The sequence below is a fragment of a genome, unplaced genomic scaffold (assembly GCF_019419815.1).
Source record: "Pyrus x bretschneideri cultivar Hongxiangsu unplaced genomic scaffold, Pyrus_bretschneideri_v1 Contig1, whole genome shotgun sequence".
Lineage (NCBI taxonomy): Eukaryota > Viridiplantae > Streptophyta > Magnoliopsida > Rosales > Rosaceae > Pyrus > Pyrus x bretschneideri.
Genome location: NW_025999390.1, coordinates 2,112,307 through 2,133,174, shown reverse-complemented (window position 1 = coordinate 2,133,174; position 20,868 = coordinate 2,112,307). Strand labels below are relative to the sequence as shown.

At 36.0% G+C, this 20,868-nt stretch overlaps 3 protein-coding genes across 4 annotated transcripts; 1 reads left to right on the top strand and 2 right to left on the bottom strand.

Annotated features, from left to right (window-relative positions):
* The first annotated feature begins 4,242 nt into the window (after positions 1–4,242).
* LOC103953800 (brassinosteroid-related acyltransferase 1-like) lies at positions 4,243–8,215 on the top strand. Its single transcript, XM_009365604.3, has 3 exons — positions 4,243–4,812; positions 6,122–6,628; positions 7,488–8,215. Exons 1-3 carry the CDS (start codon positions 4,327–4,329, stop codon positions 7,980–7,982), a joined length of 1,488 nt encoding a protein of 495 aa, XP_009363879.2. The 5' UTR covers positions 4,243–4,326; the 3' UTR covers positions 7,983–8,215.
* A 519-nt stretch (positions 8,216–8,734) lies between these two features.
* On the bottom strand, positions 8,735–12,592 carry LOC103953811 (two-component response regulator ARR12). Of its 2 annotated transcripts, XM_009365621.3 has the most exons (7): positions 12,063–12,592; positions 11,409–11,561; positions 10,873–11,271; positions 10,580–10,656; positions 9,812–10,498; positions 9,314–9,712; positions 8,735–9,000 (listed from the first exon to the last, which is right to left on the bottom strand). In XM_009365621.3, the coding sequence occupies exons 1-7, from the start codon at positions 12,190–12,192 to the stop codon at positions 8,989–8,991; spliced, it is 1,857 nt and encodes a 618-aa protein (XP_009363896.2). In that variant the 5' UTR covers positions 12,193–12,592; the 3' UTR covers positions 8,735–8,988. The 2 variants fall into 2 exon arrangements, with proteins under 2 accessions (XP_009363896.2, XP_009363889.2); XM_009365614.3 differs by having other exon boundaries at positions 9,314–10,498.
* A 4,600-nt stretch (positions 12,593–17,192) lies between these two features.
* LOC103953829 (class V chitinase CHIT5a) lies at positions 17,193–18,869 on the bottom strand. Its single transcript, XM_009365628.3, has 2 exons — positions 17,528–18,869; positions 17,193–17,440 (listed from the first exon to the last, which is right to left on the bottom strand). Exons 1-2 carry the CDS (start codon positions 18,639–18,641, stop codon positions 17,418–17,420), a joined length of 1,137 nt encoding a protein of 378 aa, XP_009363903.2. The 5' UTR covers positions 18,642–18,869; the 3' UTR covers positions 17,193–17,417.
* Between the last annotated feature and the right edge of the window lie 1,999 nt (positions 18,870–20,868).

Here is a 20,868-nt window from a genome sequence, read left to right as displayed (position 1 = left end):
AGGGTTTTCTTTGGCTCGTGGATTATCATTTTTTTATATTTTAATGTTATTTTTAAAATGTAGGGCTTCTCTTCCCAGAGAAGAGAAATCTCTTGAAAAAAGTGGCGTAATAGGATTAACATGTGCAAACAATTATTAATTCAAAATAAATATTCTTTTTGTTAATTTTAGAAAAAGGAAATTATTAGAACTGTATTGGATGTGGCAGTAAAATGACAGGCACATGCAGCCGACTGAATTTGGACAAGAATTATTGTGGTTGATGGTAACATATATATAAAGTATATATTTATTCTGTGTCGTGAAATCGATCTATGCGTGTCTCTGACATCGTGATGATCGAGAACGGTTCAAAGTAGTTCAGAAATTGGTGCCAATAATTTGAGTAAAACTCATCACGCATATATATAGAGGATTACTGCATCATTGCATGTTACTATTTGAATAGACATGCATGTAGATGTAGGTAATTCAGTGGAATTAATTTATTAAATGATAAAGATGTGGGAGCATGCACTGGGGATCTACTAGCAGTGGAAGATCAAAAGAAAGAACACATTCTGCTTTAGGACTTTATAATTAAATTGGTAGCTCTATTTATATCCTATAGTAGTATGTAGGGATAAATTATAACAAATAGAGAAGGATGATTCACACGAAATAGGACGTTAATCATGCGATGTCATGAGAGGAAATCAAAACATGTGATATGTGTTATTAGTCTGAGATATCACGACGATACTTATATTAGAATGTAGGTAAGTCTTAGTCATTTGTTATAATGAATTACATTGCTTAGATCCATTGCAAAGCCAAGTATATATTCTCAATCTTTGGAAAAAATAAGAGGCTATGTATATTATAAAGTGAAGAAAAGTTGAAGCAAAAGAAAGAGAACCGAAAATAAGGCATGGTGCTGGGAAAGGTTGATACAGGGAAGAGACAAAGGGTGAGCTTTAAATCCACGCTTTCTTTTGCCATCAAGAGCCACTTGCCAACCCTCCCTTCCTCTATCCCTACGGCCCCCCCTCTCCCTCTCTCTCTCACTCTTAAACAAACGCATGACATTGATGGTACTCCGAAATATCGGATACTTTAGGTGAAATGTTTTATACTTCAAAACACTATAAATTTTTTTGGTTCTTATATTACAACGTTATTAACTGTTCCCCATTCAATATCATTTCTCACTCCAAGTGCCAATCAACAGGTTCACCTTTACAACTAAACAGAACTAAAACTCAAAGGTTCTATATATCTTTTTTGGTTCTTTCCCTTATATATTCGACGTGGTCGTTTTTTCTCTACAACTTCATGACTTACAGAGGAAAAGATTCAATACATTCTTTTACTTCCATGCACACCTTTATTTGCTTTTTATCTTTAATTTGAATAAATAAAAAGGAATACCGATGAAGTATGCATAAATTATCTTTTAATATAGACAAGAACGAACCAAATTATTGAAGTGATGGAAAAAGTGCATTAAATTAGTTAAAATGAAGAAACAAAAGAAAATGTTAATGTTGTTTTATTATGGACGACAGTAATATTAAGAGTATTTCACATTAAAAATGAAAATCTTAGATAAAAAACAGGTTATAAGATTCCAAGGGTTAGCCATCTTCGAGCAAAAATGATGTATTATTTTTTTTATATGAATTTGCACAAATTTTCTTCTCATAACATACAACTATTTCTTCAATTATTCTTAATTTTTCCACTTTCACCTCGTTAAAAAGAAATAAAATGGTCCTACCAAAGAGACGTATGGGATCCAACCCAAGGAAGATGATGGACCAAGTCTATAGACAGGTAGTCTTGTTTGTCTCTCTCCTCTCCCTCCAAGTGCGAGACAGATCGATCATACATGATTAATTTTCATCTATTAATTCAGTCTTTAATTTCATTCATGTAAATTACACAGTACCATGCAAAAAATTCAATTGTGAAAATGACGTGATCATGTGCTTCCAATATAGAGTTATTTTGAGTGCTTCCAAACTTGTCAAACTAGTTTGAGTAGTGTGTTTGATTTTCCGCACTCAAATTTAAATTTTCTCTCTCAGTTTGGATAAATATAAAGGAGTTTTTGGATGCGGTCTCTAGCTATTAATGTTTTTTTTTACTAAAACCTTGTTAGTTTTCAGTTTTTTTATTAAAATTTTTGACATTAATATAATAATGTATTCCTATGTAGGTTATTATATTGTTTAAATTAAAAGTTGAAATTTGTAGTTGTTAATATTAATGAGATTTTAAATAAAACTCATCATTTATGGGATTAAAAATATAAATTGTACTCTTTAATATATTGTATGTATGTATATGTGTGTGTGTGTGTGTGTGTGTGTGTGTGTGTAAACATGGGCACATTCATCAAAATTAATAGAAAAAATTATTGCACCAAAACATGTGTACATTCTTTGAAAAAAAGAAAGATATTAAGTTTAATAACATTAGTAAATTTCTTCAATTAAACTTGACATGGATATATATTCTTGAATCAGCGAAAAAAAATGTACTCATATAAGTTCAAATAATGGATTAGAAAAAAAAATTGAATGGATATTATAAAAAAAAATGGGTACATTTTATATTTTAAAAAAGGTACATTTTACATATGACAAATTGGTATATTTAAGAATGAGTACATTTATGATTAAAAAAAATTTAAAAATTATATGAGTGGGAACATTTAAGATTAAAAATTTGAAAACCTTTTTATAAAAAATAAGTGGGTACGAACTTTTCTAATTTTTTTTTTTGTTTTCAAATGTTTTGAATTGAAAATTAATTAGGAGTTTAATAAAGTGTGAGTATTAAAACACTAAATCAATTACTAATTTTTATTTTTAAAAATTACATGTAACATGTATATTCATTAATACAGTAATATCAGGGTCTTCGATCAAAATCTAAAAACTAATAAGATCTCAATCAATGAATGTTAGTAACTAGGGACCGAATACTAATTTTTAAAAATTTAATGTAGAAATGTTAAAATGGTCCCTGTGTTTTGGTCATTGGGTCAATTTAGTCCCTGTGTTTTCAATTTGGCCAATTTGGTCCTTGTGTTTATCTTCGTTAGCCAATTAAAGACATTTCCATCTAATTTATGTAACATCCCACAACGTCCAGGGAAGTGGATCCTGTAAGCTTTATATGTATATTCTCATCTCTACCTAGCACGAGGCCTTTTGGGAACTCATTGGCTTCAGGTTTCGTAAGAACTCCGAAGTTAAGCGAGTAGCGCGCGAGACCATTCCCAGAATGGGTGACCCACTGGGAAGTTCTCGTGTAAGTTCCTAGAAACAAAACTGTGATGGCGTGGTCGGGGCCCAAAGCGAACAATATCGTGCTACGGTGGAGTCGAGCCCGGATGTGGTGGGGGCCGGGGCTAAGATGTGACAATTTGGTATTAGAGCCAATCCCTAGCCAGATGTGTGCCGACGAGAACGTTGGGCCCCTAAGGGGGGTGGATTGTAACATCCCACGTCGCCTAGGGGAGTGGATCTTGTAAGCTTTATATGTATATTCTCATCTCTACCTAACATGAGACCTTTTGTGAGCTCATCGGCTTCGAGTTCCGTAGGAACTCCGAAGTTAAGCGAGTAGCGCGCGAGAGCATTCCCAGGATGGGTGACCCACTGGGAAGATCTCGTGTGAGTTCCCAGAAACAAAACCATGAGGGTGTGGTAGGGCCCAAAGCGGACAATATTGTGCTACGGTAGAGTCGAGCCCGGGATATGGTGGGGGCTTGGGCTGGGATGTGACAATTTATGTAAAAAATTTATAAATTATAAACTTATTTATAAAATTATAATTTATTTGATTTAAAATATTTAAAAATTAAATTAAATTAAAATTAAAAGAAAAATTTTTCTCCTCCTAGACCTCCTCCCTAACATTACCTCCTCTCTTTTCTATGTCACAACCTTAATCATTTTTCAGATTGGAAGTTTTATCTCTTATGTGTTATTTCTCATTGATTTGCATTTTTCTGTAAAGAGAAAGGGTAATTATATCTCATATGATTTTTCTTATGAATTTTTTAAAAAAGATCGGATGAAATGTTCTTAATTGGCTAACAGAGACAAACACGATAACTAAATTAGCTAAATCGAAAACACAGGGACTAAATTGACCATATGGCTATAACACAGGGACCATTTTGACATTTAAGCCATATCGTTTTTGAATAAAAAAGTTATGAGTGCAACCTCTACATTTCGATGTCTATATATTTACCATCTCCTCGCCTCCTCTCTCTCACATTTGTTAAGGCCAGCTAAGCTTGAAAACCCTTGCTAGCAATCAAACTCCATGGGCACAGAACGTGACATTGATGATTACTTAACCATAGTTTCAATCACCAAAACCGTGTCTGTACTCCCAAAAGTTCTGCACGCACCAAAACTTCTCACCCTCTCAAACTTGGACAGGCAGAGTCCAATCCATATGTACTTGGTTTTCTTTTACATTTCTAACTCTGTTGCTCATCACAAAGACAACGATCTGTTACTTGATGGTGCTGATGATTCGGTTTTCGGAAGCTTGAAGTGTGGATTGGAAGAGACGTTATCGGTGTGGTACCCAGCAGCGGGGAGGTTGAGCTTGAACCCTAGTGATCATGGAAACAAATTCAACTTGTGGTGCAACAACAAAGGCGCTGTTCTCGTCGAGGCGGAGACACCGGTTAAGGTCTCGGAGCTTGGGGACCTCTCTCAGTACAATGAATTTTTTGAGAAATTAGTTCACAAGCCTGTGTTTGATGGAGACTTCTCTGAGACGCCTTTGGTTGTTGGTCAGGTAATTATATGTACCGATTAAATTTTGTATTATATCAATATATTGCCTAATTAAAAGTTACATTTGTATACAATTTGTTCAAGGATATCAATTCCATCTACCTTGTTATCTTTAATTCTGATATATATTGATTGTTTTCGGATAAATTTATGGGGTTTTTGAACATTACTTGTCGGAAATTTTGAAATTTAAAAAAAAAAATTCCGGTGTTAGATTACACATTAATTTTTATTCTTTGGAGTGTACTTGTTAGATCTCACATCGCCCAGGCGAGTGAGTCTTATATGTATATTCCCATCTTTATCTAGCATGAGGCCTTTTGGGGAGTGAGTCTTATATGTATATTCTCATCTTTACCTAGCACGAGGCCTTTTGGGAGCTCATTGGCTTCAGAGTTCATCGGAACTCCGAAGTTAAGTGAGTAGCGCGCGAGAACACTCCCATGATGGGTGACCCACTTGGAAGTTCTCGTGTGAGTTCCCAAAAATAAAACCGTGAGGGCGTGGTCGAGGCCCAAAGCGAACAATATCGTGCTACGGTGAAGTTGAGCCCGAGTTGTGGTGGGAACCCGGGCCGGGATGTGATAGTACTTTTATTAAAATTTATATTCTATTTTTGTTATTAAATGTCCCCACATCAAAATTTTGATTTTATTGATATGCACATTTTAGTTCTTCCAATTATAAATTATAAATAAATTTAAATCTGAAAACATTAAAATTAGTGACACATAAGAAAAATATGTAAATACATAAATGTACGGAAATGACTGTACCGAAGTATATTAAATTGACTTGATTGTACCGAAATGTATGTACCGAACTATATCTAATGAATTTGTATACCTAAATGTTTGTACCGAAATATATTCTAATGAATTAGTGTAGACTTTAGAAAAATAAGAATCATGAAATTACAAAAAAACATGGAATATAAATGATGGCTTTTAAATAGAACTAAGGGACTAAACTCAATATTGAATTTTGTACAAGGTGTTAATCTAAACTTCATCTATATAAAGATTAAAATCTTGTTTTCTATAAATTTATATATTAATCTTCATTAGGGTTTGTTGGAATGACATATATATAAATTTTTCATATGTTAAATTTTCGACATATAAAATTTGTACATGCTTGATTAAAAATTGAACCAATTTCTTTTGGATCTGTTACTAACACTTCAAATAAGTTATATTTGCACTTCATAGATGATATTTTTAAAGTGCCAACAAAAACTCTCGTCCATAAAATTTGAACTCAAGTCCGATTAAGTTGGTATAACATCTTGTAATGATTTGGCACTGTAGGTGACCAAGTTTGGTTGTGGAGGCTACTCAGTAGGTATTGGTATCAGCCACTCATTGTTCGACGGACCGGCGGCGTATGAATTTATGAGTGCATGGGCTTCCAATTCTACCAAAACTAAGAAACAACACAAAGCTTCGGAGAATCCTAATTTACCAGTGCACGACAGAGGGACACTACTGATGGACAAGTGTGATGAAGCTCCAAAGGGGAATAGTACAGAGTTGTTGCCAAACCGAAACGAGGACGGTTCTCCCGGAGTGACAAGGGCTGCAGCCGTTGGTCATTTATATCAATTGATCATACAAGCAGCAGCATCCAATGACCACATGAATTTCCTCAAAAATGGGTCTAATATTTTGGATCAAATTAATGATCGTAATTATGTTTATAAGACCTTTCATCTGAGTGGTACACTGATTGAGAGTTTGAAGAAAGAAGTTTGTGGTGATGAAACGAGTAGCTTTCCATGTTCATCCTTTGAAGTTGTGGCTGCTCACCTCTGGAAGGTAAATTTCTCAATTAATTGGCGCTCTTGGAGAAAACTAGGTCAAATAAAACAAAAAGAAAACACTAGTTTCCTTAAACTTTCATAAATAAGGCTAATTCTTACTTTCATAATTCTAATAGTAATCAGATGTATAATTGTGTATGCAGTTCTCAAATCGGAGATGAATTTTCACAAAACTTTGGTATTGGTTAAACCTTTTTAATGAATTAGTGGCTATAACAACATTTATTATTATTATTATTGACAAATGAGATTCTCTTAAAAGTAGAACTTTCTATAAATTTTCTGTCACCTCACAATTTAACGTCAATTCTCGTGCCAATATTATAAAATATTGTGCCAAAAACATAATGTGGTAGCGAGTCTCACTTTTGAGAGAATCTCCTTAATATTTCACATTATTCTTTTATATGATGAACATCTTGATGTCTACGCGTATAACATATATATATATATGTATGTATGTAGACATGTTTTGTATAATTTACTTTGAAACAAACCAGAAACAAAATTGTTCAAGTTTCTACGAAGATTGGAAGCTATTGAATTGACTAGGGTCCACTTGTATAGACCAAATTAGAACTTTTTCTTTTAAAGGTAGTAGAATACGATAAATGTGGGTGAGACCAATTTACATATTATGTCGGTCTCTCTACATTCAACTTCGACTAACTTGTGTAAATTAGAATGGTTTTCTAGTAAATGATCAACAAAATACATTCGTCCTTTGAACTAGTTCATAGTCATATCATTTTCCAGCTATATTCATCCCAAATATTAAAAACGCACCAACGCATGAAGACAAAGAGTCGGATTCGTTTCCGGTTGTGGTTGAATGATTGATGTCATGAATGCAGGCAAAGACTAAAGCTTTAGGAGTGAAGAAGGAAGCCATGGTGTGCCTGCAATTTGCCGTCGACGCAAGGAACAAGGTGGACCCCGTACTTCCCCAAGGCTTCAGCGGCAATGCATTCGTGCTGGCCTCCGTTGCCCTAACGGCGGCACAGGTGGAGCAAGCCACCCACAAGGCCATCGTCGAGAAGATAAGGGAGGCCAAGAACTCTGTCACCAACTCCTACGTGCAGGCATACATGGAGGCAGTTGGTGGGCCACAGACTACTCTGCCTCCCCTCGAGGAGCTCACTTTGGTATCTGACTGGACCAGAATGCCCTTCCACAAAATAGGGTTTTTGCATGAATCGGCCGCATATGCGTCTCCGATGGTCTCTTCGATCTCGCAGGTCGCGTACTTCATGCAAAACCCTAGTGACTGTAAGGGCATTGACATGAGAGTCGGATTGCTTCCGCAATACGTCAGTGCCTTATCTCGCTGTTTCATCGCTAACGACTAACGAGCAATGAAGACGCACAAATACCCCAACTCTGTGGCTAAGCTCCGATAGCGAAGGAAGTGCTGTTGATAGTAAATTAGGTCAAGAGTTCGAATTCGATTGGTCCAGTTGTTTGGTTGAAACTATTGTATTTGTTTTGCGTTTACTTTCTCTTTTGATTGGTAGTTGGGTGTGAGCTTTAGTCTGAAGGTGGTCTGTGGAGAGATTAATTATTATATGATTATGATTTTCCATATGAGGTGTTCAAAGATAGTTGTTTATTCCACGATTTTTGAAATGGTCGTTTGGTGAGGCACATTACAGTATTAACTTAGAAAATATAATTATGGTGAGATGTACTTTTCTTTGGTTACATTGAACGAGATTATTGTCATCGGGGACAAAGTCATATGAAAAAAAATTTACAAATAACATAATATTATTAAATTGAAATTTTTTTATAGCAATAAGTTCGTTTCATATAAGTTGCTCTCTGAACTATCAACTATGTTGTCATTATCTCCAAACTTTCTTCATATAAAATAAATAAAATGGTAAAAACTCACAATATTATAATTGTTATTCTTTTTATGAACTAGCATATCAGATCAGGCAGACGATGCTTGTTATTTTTAATGAGATTGATTCTTTGTGATCCCTCTACTCGGTTTTATACAGCTCAAAGAAAATAAAGAAAATAAAACTGCTGCGTGTGGATTAGAAAGTATGCTAATTATGCAGAATTAATTAAACTAAAGGGAAGCCAAAGCATATGTAGTCAAAGAGACATGATTAACTACTCCTTAATACATTGTCGGGGCCTGGACGACAAGGCCTCTTCATCATACAGATTAAACAAAGCCCTTATGACTCAGCAACTACATAGATCAGAGATTGGAGACTAATTCTTGCTACTCAAATACAAAACTTGAGATTGATTAGATACGAAGACAAATACGAAGAACAGCGCCACGACCTCAAAGAGTATACTACACAGGGATTGAACCAACCTTCCGGTAATTTCGCCTTATCTCCTTTCCTGCATCACCAAGTTCATGTTATTGAGTTTTCAAACAAGTAAAACGAAAAATATCAGAATCGTAATGCAACAAATTCTGCAGTTCAATGTAGCGTACTACGCAATGGTATCTAAGTTTTCGGTAATCAGTGAACTAGTATTTGTTCATACACTAGGATGTTAATTGCAATTAGATGAGCAAGAAGCGTTCCTAATAGCTGTACACATATGTGACAGGTAAACAAACAGCATGATTTCATTCGGTTATCAAGACATTGTATAGGTAATGTTAGTGAATCTGACAGTAACTGAGGCCGGTAAAGAAGCTCCTTACCTGTTTCATCATTGAGCTCACTAACTCATCCAACGAACCAGCATTGTGGGGAACATAACTGCCCTGTGGCTTCCGTTGGTCCATAAGGTACCCCTGCTGCTGCAACTTCAATGGTGCATCCATAGTTGATATTTCAACATCAAGAAAATTTGGTTTTCCAATCGAATTGAAGTCGCTGTTTCTTTGGAAGGCTGAGCTTCTAGCGTCCAAATTTTGGTCAAAAGGAGCCACGTTATCATTGACAGGCCTCAAGTTGTTCATTGAGCTACACATGACATCTGGGCGGAAAGGGGAATCCTGCTTCGGCTCATCCCAACCCATAAACAGGTCATTGTTAATTGTTGACCCAGAATTATTGCTCATTGTAGATGCCGGGATCTGCATTCCTATTCTTGAATCCTGTGATTGACAGGAGATTGAATTTATACAAGAAACATCAATCTGAGAGCTCCCAATTTGTGAGGACATCATAGGCATATCGTCCCTCAGGTTACTTACAAGAAGAGTAGGTTGTTTAAAAGTGTCGCGTGCTGAGAAAGAATTTGACCGGAATGCAGATGACTGAGCAGCGGTTGGCCAGTTGTCATTCAACCGTCTGTGATCCAGAAACGAGGGCGACAGTTCTGGTTTTAAGGAGGTCATTGATACAGAAGACTGCAACATTACATGATTTCTTCCGACTTCAGAATCTTGAGTATGTCTTAACAATGTGTCGTCTGTAAGACCGAAAGGATCATTTGACCTATTCGTCACTTTTCCATCTGTAAAACCACTGGAATTGGGATAAATAGGTGCGTCATAGGTGGAACCCCTACTATGTTGCTGATCAAGTTCCAAGTGTGCCGGAAGCATATTTCCATTACGGTTTCCAGGAAACATGACTGGCTGATCATTAATGGAGTTGCTTGGATTCTGTGCATGACCCAATTGAAACATTCCGGATGAAGGAAGGCAATGCAGACCCACACCAGCAGGAGTGTTCAATCTACCAATCATCCCATTAGGCGGGAAGGATCTGTATCCGTTGTTATGAAACTGCGCAGGTCCAGTCAATGCATGGTAATTTCCAACTCCATTCATAGAAGCTGTTCGCAAATATGAAGAATCCGAAGTGCCTAAGGCTGCCACCATATTAGCTTGTTGGTTTGCCACACAGCTGATCCTTTTCAGGTAGAGCCTATACTTCTGCAAAGATAAAATAAAAATAAGCTCTGTAGAATAGAAGATAAAGATTGTACGAAACTAAGGATACAACAGAATTTATACCTGGAGATGGCTTGCAACATTTTCCCTTGTAAGCTTTTCAACATTCATCAAATCTAGAATCTTTTTCGGTACAGCCTCTGCATACAAAACAAAATTTATGCGAATCAATTAGTTTTAAAGGTTTCATGTGAGAAACAAGCGTTACAAACAAGCAAAAAATATGACAGATTCCGGATGCATGAGTCAACTATTCACTACTAGGAGTTTCAAAGCTAGGGTATAATTTCTGAATTCCACATATTACAAATATGTGGATAATTTCAAATAGCTTTGAACAGGGATAAAGAACATACTGTCAATGCCCAACTGATTAACAGCAGCCACAAATTTGCGATGCAGCTCCACAGACCAAACAACGCGAGGCTTTTTCTGGGTTGAAGGATCGTCATTTTCGTATTCATCCTCATCATGATCCTCATCCTCGCCCTCATTCTGATCCTTCCGTTTCTTATTGAGCTTTGCATTCTGATCTGAGTTTCCCATCCCTACCGACCCAAGTCCTCCTTCGCCACTTCCAGCGTGCGACTTGTCTTGATTGCCAGAGTTCTGGTCCTTTGAATCAACCTTCTTTCTGATCACGTGCTGCCAGATGTTCTTCAGCTGCTCAATTCGAACAGGTTTTAGGAGGTAATCGCAAGCTCCGTGGGTGATTCCCTTCATCACAAGCTTGTGATCCCCATTTACAGACAACACTAGAACATGTTTACATTCATAATTAGTAACAAAGCCTAACTTGAAAAACAAAATCTGCAGACTTGAGATATTTCAAATTTTCAGAATCGAAAACGAATGAATATAAGAGATTTGAGCAGTGCACAAGGGGCTTTACTTATAACAGGGAGATCCATCTCAAGCCCGACAAGCTCAAGTAGCTTGAATCCATCCATGTCTGGCATATGCACATCACTGATAACAAGGTCAAACTTGTCCTTGTTTTCTCTCAACAACTTTAATGCAGTGATTGCCTGACTCGTCGTCGTAACTGCAAAATCCATCAAATGATATAAACACACCAATTCTACAGGAACAAAATCAAACCTTCAGATGCTAAAAGTAGAGCAACCAAAACATACCAATCTATCGTAATCTAATCAAACATAACAAAAACTCTGACTCTATCTATATACAATGAAACAGAGAATTCAAATTCAACCTAACTGATTTGAGAATCCAATTGCTCTACAATATCTAAGCGATAATCTTATTTCTAACTTCAAGCAACAATTTGTTCTCCTAATTTTAGAAAAAAGAATCAATCTTTTGGATACAAATTATTATTGCAACAAATTCACAGAATTAGTGAGAAAAATATAAAATTGACTGACAAAATCTATTCAGCACAAAGTCTAAAAACCCAATTGAAAATTACTAACAGAAATCACAAAATCTAAATAAAAACACCATTTTATCCCCCAAAAAAATAGCTTGATAACAAAGCAAAAATAAATCAGAAAATTCATGACAGAAAACCCAATGGACAAACCATGATATTGACATCTACGGAGCAGAGCCTCTAAGAGCTTGAGGCAAATGGGATCATCGTCTACAGCAAGCACACGCATCCCAATGGGAAACTGGTCTCTGGGTTCATCGAGTACCCGCTCAACGGTCATTTTTTCAACCAGAGAACTTCACAACTCCAAGCAACAAAAATGGAGGACAGAGAAAAAGTTTGAACCTTGAAGCTTTTTACTACCGGTTTTGACAAACCCAGCAAAACCCAGAATTTAAAAAATAGAAGGATGCAGAGAAGATGATTTGATGAGATGGGTAATTAAAGAAAGAGAGAGAGAGAGAGAGGGATTAAGGAGTGTGATTAGTGGTAAACATGGAATATTAATAATAAATGCCTCTCTTTTCTCTCTCTTAGTGTTTGTGTAATCCGAGAGAGAGAGAGAGAGAAACGGAATCTGAAGATATATGCATGTATTGAGAAATTAAGTCCTCCCTCTGTAGGCCTTCCTGAAATGGACCCTGTTTTTCCTGGTTTTTGGGTTCAGTAGAATCTCAGTATTTGATATCAGAATTTAATTTTCATTTGAGTTTTTTCCTTCTTTTGATATTTATTGTGTTTTGACTTTTTGTGGAAGAAATTATAATTTTTGTCTACGAAAATATAAAAATGAAATTACAATTTATCCAAGTAGGGTTGGTTTTTTTATGTGCAACCGAAAGATTTTACCGCAGGTTCTGAAACAATTTAATCGCTTCACATATGGGAAAAAAATCTTTTTAAATTTTATTCTTATAAGAAAATCTTTGTTTAAATTGTTTTCCATTTTTACCTACCATTTTTGTCAAAATTTCCGACTTGGTTATTTCAATATATGTCTTATTAGATTTCCTCCGAAAATTTACATGATATTTGAACATGCCAACGAGGGTTACTTGATTTGTTTAGGATCGTTCTCTTCATTATCAAGGTCTAGTTTCGAGTTCATATGCCAACAATCACTTTTGGTGGGTGATTTGTAAAAATAAAAAAAATGGCTAAGACCTCAAGTTCTGAAAGGAAATGATGATATACCCTGAAATGTGGTAGCTTCCCCTCCTCGTAACTTTTTAATACCAATAAAAAAGAAAGAGATATTTGAACATGATGTTGTTTGGCTAGATATATCTTGATACATAACGTATTTGTTTTAACACGTTCTTAAAATATAACACGACATGAATTAATAAAATAATGTGACTTCGCTATAACAGCTACAACAAATGTTTGAAAATGCATATTGAGTAATTTTACTAATAAGTCAACTTTCTCTGCTGTTATATATTAGTTGCTTATTATATTAACACTCGATAAATTGTTGAATAAACCCTACATACTTAATATATCCCACATTTGCTTTTTCACATAAAAATTATCTTAACACATCCCACATACTTTCTCATAATACCCCCACACCCCACATTCTCAATATACACCTTATATTTTGTTCATACACCCCACATTTTCTATACACCCTATTTAACCATTTGAACGTTTAGTTTGCCGAAAATTTTCAAATCATCTGAACGTTTAGTTTGCCGAATGATTTCAAAATGATGAATCGTCATCACCATCGCAGCAAAGAAACTGTTGAAATCGTCATCACCATCACCGCACTGGTCAGCCAAACGGATGAACAGCCGCATGGATCCAAAAGAAGAAAAGGGCAAACAAAAGAACTCCCAACACAGCACCTCTAACAAATGCCAGAGATAAAGCTTTTAATTTGGACCAAAAATGCCGATTGGAATTTGACAAAAATGTTGCCTGAGATTTAAATCATATATGGGTTTGTTTTCAATTCCACCATTAAAGCCCCATCTCATCTGTTTTTAATATTTAGTGATAATTTAGGTGTTTAATTCTTCATGTAATCATTGTGATCCCTAAAAGATGAATATGAATATAGAAGCTTAAATAACGCAGTAAACGCAAGATTAAATAATGATCGATGTCATCGAAATCACGAAAACAATGAAAAATATGAAGTCTTCATGTGAAGTTTCCGAAACATTGATTTTGTGTTCCATTCGTCAAAAACAATTTTTCTCAATCAACATATTTGTAGTTTCATTGGTTAGGGTTTTGTTCAACAATGGAGGGTGGGAGGGTTTTGATAGTTGAGAAGATAAATAATACACTACAAGTGATTTGGGGTGTATTTAGAAATTTTTATTTATTTTTAAACCTAATAAGGTCAAAGTTGTCATTGCATAATGGAGTAAATAAGTCATTTAATATTAAATTTTAATGTGTGGTGCATTCAACATTTTATGAGGTGCTAATATAAAAAGCCTATTACATTTTCATCAGAACAAATTTGATTTATTTTCCTTCTCTTTCTTTCCCCAATGATTAATCGAAAGTATATGGGTGAGTATCCTCATTACTTTATTTTTATTTAATACACGTATGTTATAAATAAATTTAAATTATGAAAGGATAATTCAAACTTGAGTACAAATAGATATGTACACAACTCTAACCAACTTACCGGATCCAAAATTTGCAGTAGGTTTCAATACTTAAGAGTTAAGAAGGGGAATTGGGAACATATGAAGTAAGAATCCACCCTGACTTCTTATTTGTACAGAAATTAACAGCAGTTATCGTCTTCCTCTTCTGGCGAAGGACACAAAAAGAAGTAAGACACAGTAGCAGCAGATCGATCACACCTAAGTGATAGAGACAAATTAAACAAAAACTTGTGAAAGGTGGGGTGGAATTGGAGAAAGAGACACATGGAGCATGATGATTGTTAATGGAAGCTGAGCCAATCCTAATACATGCAAGAAAAAGTTTCCAAATCACCTTAAAGTTATATGGAATGCGCACTATATTTACACATATCCAATTGTTTTTGTGTGTGTGTGTGTCATCTACTCATGCATTTTAGTGGATTAAAACGTAGCATAATTTGTGTCTGGAAAGTTATATCAGACAAGGTGAGGATTTACCGTTTATAAATTAAGGGGTTTCTATCTTAAACCAGCTGTATATCCACCTTTTATTAGTGCACACACTCTCTAGATTACCATTGGTTAGTACATGTAGCTAAGGTTAATAAATTAAACGATTATATTAGATTGCATTTGATGCATGATAATAGTATCATCTCACAATCAAACTGCATAATTGACACAGACATATATATATATATATATATATATAAAATAGTTTTTACCCAAGGAAAAATTCAAAATGATTAGTGATGAATGAGAATGAGAGCGAGAGCGAACAATAATCATAATTTAACGAAGAATTTAGTAACGGTCATTGGCAGTCACCATATATTATTGAAATGGATTGCACTGTAAACAACGTATAAGATTTGCTTCCACTTGATTGTAAAAGTTGTGAAGTTAGATGAATTTTTTTCTTTTGTAAGCCATGATGATTATTAAGAGTGATGCTAAAGAGATTAAATTTTTAAACGATAGTTTGCATGATGTGGTGATTATTGGTTGGACTTGGATTCCTTCTTTTAATTATTCAAAAAGAAGCTCAACCATTAACCGCCACATCATGCAGGTTACAAAAATGGTTCAAGATTATTAAACTAGTGCAAGATTAATCTTAACATCAAACATTAAATTAAGGTACTTAATCCTACCGCATCTCGGAGGATCATGCAAGCATTATCTGGCTCAAAACAAGACACCAATAAGCTTATTAATAATATGATTATCAAAAGCACCATCATTGACTAAGCCAACAACATTAAACTAATGGGGCATGATATTAAGAAAAGCTTATCCCTCTCTCCCTTGTTCTCTACGAATTTAATATAATTTGCGTGGTTATGATAATGCATTGTTTAGAAGATTCATGCTGGTGCAAAATCTTGAGATTCCTTGCTTTTTGAGTCACATGACTTTCCGTTTGGCATGATTGTATATTTTTTAGATGATATGCTAGCTAAGGTGGTAGGGTTTTAAGGGGAGAGGGGAGGAACATTGTGCAAGTTGGCCTAAATATAAGGCTTAGGAATGGTGAAGCTTTAGCTATTCTTGTCTCCGATAAGGTATATATGCTCACAGTTTAAAAAACATGTTCAGTGACTTTCCTATAGTCTTCCTTTATCAGAATCTATTACCTCATCAAACTCTTGTTCTACATCACCAACACATATGGCTGACTGGTTTGGCCGGCTATTACGTGGAGAGAGAGATGTTGCGTTATTTAAATTTGAGTGAATAGCGGTAACCAGGTATGTCGTAAACTCCAACGTGTTAAATTTGAATAGTTATTCTATCATGCCTTATACGTGTAATTTGTAGTGATTTTATGTATTTGAGTTTTACTATATAACTTTATACACAATGACCGATTGTAATATATATCGAAATAAATTTAATCGAGTATACAGAACTAGTGGGAATTTAACATTGATTTACTAGTGATTTTAACATTCATCTTTCATTCTCCTACATATGCATTCCCTCATACAGTGAGTGCATTAAGAACTGAAAATATTCAGTTTGGAGTGCATATGCATGGAAAATCGCTAAAACCCTAATTCGGTTGTAGAACAAAATCTGTTAAGAGATTGAAGAACATACTGTCATGGCCACCCAATGTATTAACAGCAGCAACAAACTCTCGATGCAGTTGCAAAGTCCAAAGGACCTTCTGATTCTGGACTGGATTTCTAGTGCCTACTACAGACCCTAGTCCAGCAGTTCCTTCAGCACCACTTCCAACATGATCAGACATGCTTTGTTGTTGGAGAGATTTAATTTTTGTGTTCGGATGTTCGTATCTGGCACCAGCCTTGAGGGGTGGAACCCGGGGGAGTGGGTGGGACCAAATTACGGAAGAGGAGAGGGTGGGGTGAAGATGCTTCGTGTGTCAGTGTGTGCGGTTGGACGACCAGGTGGTCCGCCGTGCCGGACTCATATTGATTTTCAACTATTTTAATGTATATTTCATTGCTATTTATGTTTTTATGACGTTAGACATTTTAATTTTGAATTTTTCAGTTGTTTTGTTGGTTTATGTTTCTATCAACACTTTGATTGTTGGCTTGCGGCTGAATTCTCAATCATCTATGTCTGCGAAATGGGTATTGTATATCTCTCCACACATGTACTCAATTGTTTACCTCTTGAGTCTTGGCCATGAAATTGCAAACGATATATTTATATTAAAAAGATAATATGTCTACCTTATAATAAATAAATTACAATGCAAGCATACAAATAAATGTATTTAGTTATTTATGGAGTTGATACTTGATCAACAATATATTCTCGTCACATGATGAGAGAAATACTAATAGAAAAGCATATTCACGGTTCACGAAACGTCGGGATTTGGCGCATTATATTCCCTTGAAATCAATCCTCAGTATTTCCAAGCATTAGAAGCTGCCAAACAAGAAACACAACATTAAACTTAAACCTACATAAAACTTGAAATAAGAATTCAAATTGAGATTGGGTTTGGACACTTACCTTGTTTTGATATGTCCCATCCATTGTCCTGGCCCAGAGCCCAAAAGAAGTATCCCCCCAAGCCCAAAGACTTAGCGTACCGAACCTTCACGTTCGCCGACCGGACACCATCATACCCGACCCAAGTGCTACCCGATACAGAATAATAAGACGCTGATTCGACATCAAACACAACAGTCGCATTAGTTCTGCTGTTAAAATCAACTACTTGGCTGTAAACCAAAATCCCATCCCCCGGCCCAACACCCGAAGCCGGTGCCCCGATTCCGTTCACTTTCGGGTCCCTGAGCGTCCAAGTTTTCCCGTACAAAGGCAGACCCATGACGAGCTTTTTGGGCGGGACACCGGCTTCGATCCACGACCCGATTCCATAATGGGTACTAATATTACTCTTGGAATCATACAACGCAGCATTCATCCCGGTGAAATTATCCCTCGACCCGTGATAGTCAAAGCACATTGGGCTGGCCCAATCCAAATATTTACTTATTGCCCCGGCCGGATAAGATCTTGGACCGCCATAAACGGTAAATTTCCAAGCATAATACACTGCGGCGGTCAAAAGTAGACGGGGTTTACCGGTAACTCTAGCCTCATTATCCAGAGCCTTTCTCCATTGCTCGAACAGCAAGCCAAGATTTGTCATTTCCACAGCATCTTCTGGAAACTCCCAGTCCAAGTCAAGGCCTTGGAACCCATATTTCCGGGCCACCTGAATTGTGGAGCGGATGAAAACTTCTCGGTTTGCCTGGGTGGAAGCCATGAGTGCAAACGTGGTTGAATTGCTACCGCCGCCTCCTATAGACAGGAGGGTTGTGACGGCCGGCTTTTTGGTCCGCAGCGCTTGGATGAATTCGGGTATTCTTGCTTGGTCGAATTCCGTGACGTTGAGTTTGTAAGTGATGGGTTCGGGTACGAGGAAAGCATAGTAGATGTGGGTGAAGTATTGGGTGTCTATAGAGGATGGTGAGAAGGAGTTAAATGATGGGAAATAGGCTGCTCTGATACCTTTTGCAGATGGATAAAAACGATCCGAATTCGAACCCGAGCTCGAAGAAAGCATTGTGTGTAAGATTACAAGGATGAAAAAAAGCATCAACTTTGGGGTGCCCATTGCGCTATATTTCTGAGGTACAAGATTCGGAATGGCCGGCAGAATTGGAGTTATTAGGTTTTTTATAGAGGGAGGAAGTCAGAAGTGCGAGAGGCTATGGAAGTAACCACGTTGCCGACATTTAGCTTTGTGTTTGCAAGTTTGTGGTTGAAGTTTCCTGCTGGATATATGTCAAACTAAAGTAACAGCTAGGGTTTGAACTCTGAAGCAGGAGGAAAATATCAAACATGTACAGCCAAATTTACAGAAATTGTGGCAAGAAATGGAGTGTAGCTATTTGAAAAGGAATTATAAATTAAATAGAAGTTTCTGCCGAGTTTTTCATTCAACTCTTATCAGATGAGAAAGTCTTGTATACGGGCTGCTATAAGCCTTCTCACGCCACCTTTTATGAGAGAGTTACGGTAAACCGAAACGTCTCTTTTAACGGGCGAAACACATGGGAGAATTAAAAATAAGTAGAAAAGTTTGACTTGGTTTTGAGTTCACTTGAGAATATTCTTTTAAAGGTAGAAATCATAATACGAGTGGTACATCACGTATTTTTATATAAGTTGTGAGAAATTTTATTTTTTAAGTTATTAACTTTTTAACACGCATATTCCATCATTTGTATAATGACACGTGATGTACCATCTCGTATTCCGATCACACTAAAAAATATCTTCTTTGAAGGGTCATTGTTCTATCTTCTTAGTTATGGGGTAGCCACTAATTTTTGTCATCATTTAAAGCATACACTCATGATCGCACGTGCACCGATAGAATTGTTGAAGTACCACATGAAATTGATCGAGTCAATTTGCGTATCGTACAATTATTCATCGTTCTAGATACATTTAGTGGTGATCGGTGAAGAAAGCAACCCACTAAGACTTTGGAAGCACCCAATTACTTTTTAGTGCATTTAATCTATGCTGTTTATTTTGGGGTTCAATGGATTTTGGTCCCATCACTAAGTTGAATGCTTCATCTCCAAAGTTGGTAAACCTCGCACAGATAGGTGGACCATTTCCCACTCAAATTGTCAAATGTTAATAAAAAATCCAAAACAAGTTCTGGGTGCGAAGGTCAAAACCAGAAAAGCAATCCTATGTCAAAACCAGAAAGGCAATTCTTTGACTATTTGTAGTTGCTACTTGGCACTCATATTCTGTAGTATGGGCCTAATGGGTATGACTTTTGGGCCGACCCGAAAGGGTTAATGGTGGATACCTTAGGATTTTAGTTTGGGAACAAGTTAGGGCCATGTCTAGTGACTCGATCTATACACTAACAAATTCTATGGTATTTCTCGAGCCCGTTTGGGATTGAGAGGTTTCATTTTAACTCATGATTTTGATTGTTTCAAAGCAGGGTTGCCAATTTCAAACGTGACACTTTATGCGATTTGAACTCGCATGAATATATGGCTCTTTTGGAAGTGATTTTAAAATTACTCAAATTATTTTTAGAGAATATATTTTTGAGTTCCAAAAGCACTTAAAGTGTTTTTTCAGGATTCACTTGTATTTTTACGAAAAATTAGTTCCAAAAACATTTTTACCACCAAAAGAGCTTTTAGCCATTTTAAAAACAATTTGGAACGAGCTTATAGAATCAAAGGTCCACATGATTAATATGATTAAAACTCGACTAACAATGTTCATTTAGCATTATATTTATGAATTGATAACATTTTCTTTGTGGATCTTCTCATGGGTTGACTTTTGCCAGTTTTGAGTTTAGTTGAAAGCAATATTAGAATGAGTGACTTTTTTAGAAGTTTTCGTGTTGCATCCACTGCTCTTGAATATCATGAACCATATAGTTGTCTTTCATTTTCCTCTTGTTTCTTTAATTCGTAGTACTATTTTGAGCAGGTGATTGTAGGTGAAGAAAAATTTACATCTAACGAGTTGATATGAAAATTGTATCTATAACACTAATCATATGACTTATGTGACAGACAGAAAGTCACATCACCACGATATATGCAAGTTTTTCTCCGATCATGTTGTCCCCTTTTGAAATAGAGTTCAAATGTTTGAAAACATTTTAGGTGGAGGAGATGAGTCCTTTCTTCTTTTGGAGTAGTTCGTTTGTCGAACTAGTTTGGAAGCTGGACAGACAGGGAGATCCCAAAAGGAGATTTGGTCCCATATTTGATTTGACTATGAATGTTTAACATGTAATCATATAGGTTGTTTGTTTCCCTTAAGCCAATGAGAAGGTTAAATGCTAAACT

Excerpts from the sequence above, each read along its gene's own strand:
- LOC103953800 (XM_009365604.3), top strand. The coding sequence starts at position 4,327 with ATGGGCACAGAACGTGACATTGATGATTACTTAACCATAGTTTCAATC. Across the intron at positions 4,813-6,121 it reads CGCCTTTGGTTGTTGGTCAG|GTGACCAAGTTTGGTTGTGG; the intron begins GTAATTATATGT and ends TTGGCACTGTAG. Across the intron at positions 6,629-7,487 it reads TGGCTGCTCACCTCTGGAAG|GCAAAGACTAAAGCTTTAGG; the intron begins GTAAATTTCTCA and ends TCATGAATGCAG.
- LOC103953811 (XM_009365614.3), bottom strand. The coding sequence starts at position 12,192 with ATGACCGTTGAGCGGGTACTCGATGAACCCAGAGACCAGTTTCCCATT. Across the intron at positions 11,562-12,062 it reads CCGTAGATGTCAATATCATG|TTACGACGACGAGTCAGGCA; the intron begins GTTTGTCCATTG and ends TGGATTTTGCAG. Across the intron at positions 10,657-10,872 it reads TAATCAGTTGGGCATTGACA|AGGCTGTACCGAAAAAGATT; the intron begins GTATGTTCTTTA and ends TTTTGTATGCAG.
- LOC103953829 (XM_009365628.3), bottom strand. The coding sequence starts at position 18,641 with ATGGGCACCCCAAAGTTGATGCTTTTTTTCATCCTTGTAATCTTACAC. Across the intron at positions 17,441-17,527 it reads ATGGGACATATCAAAACAAG|CTTCTAATGCTTGGAAATAC; the intron begins GTAAGTGTCCAA and ends CTTGTTTGGCAG.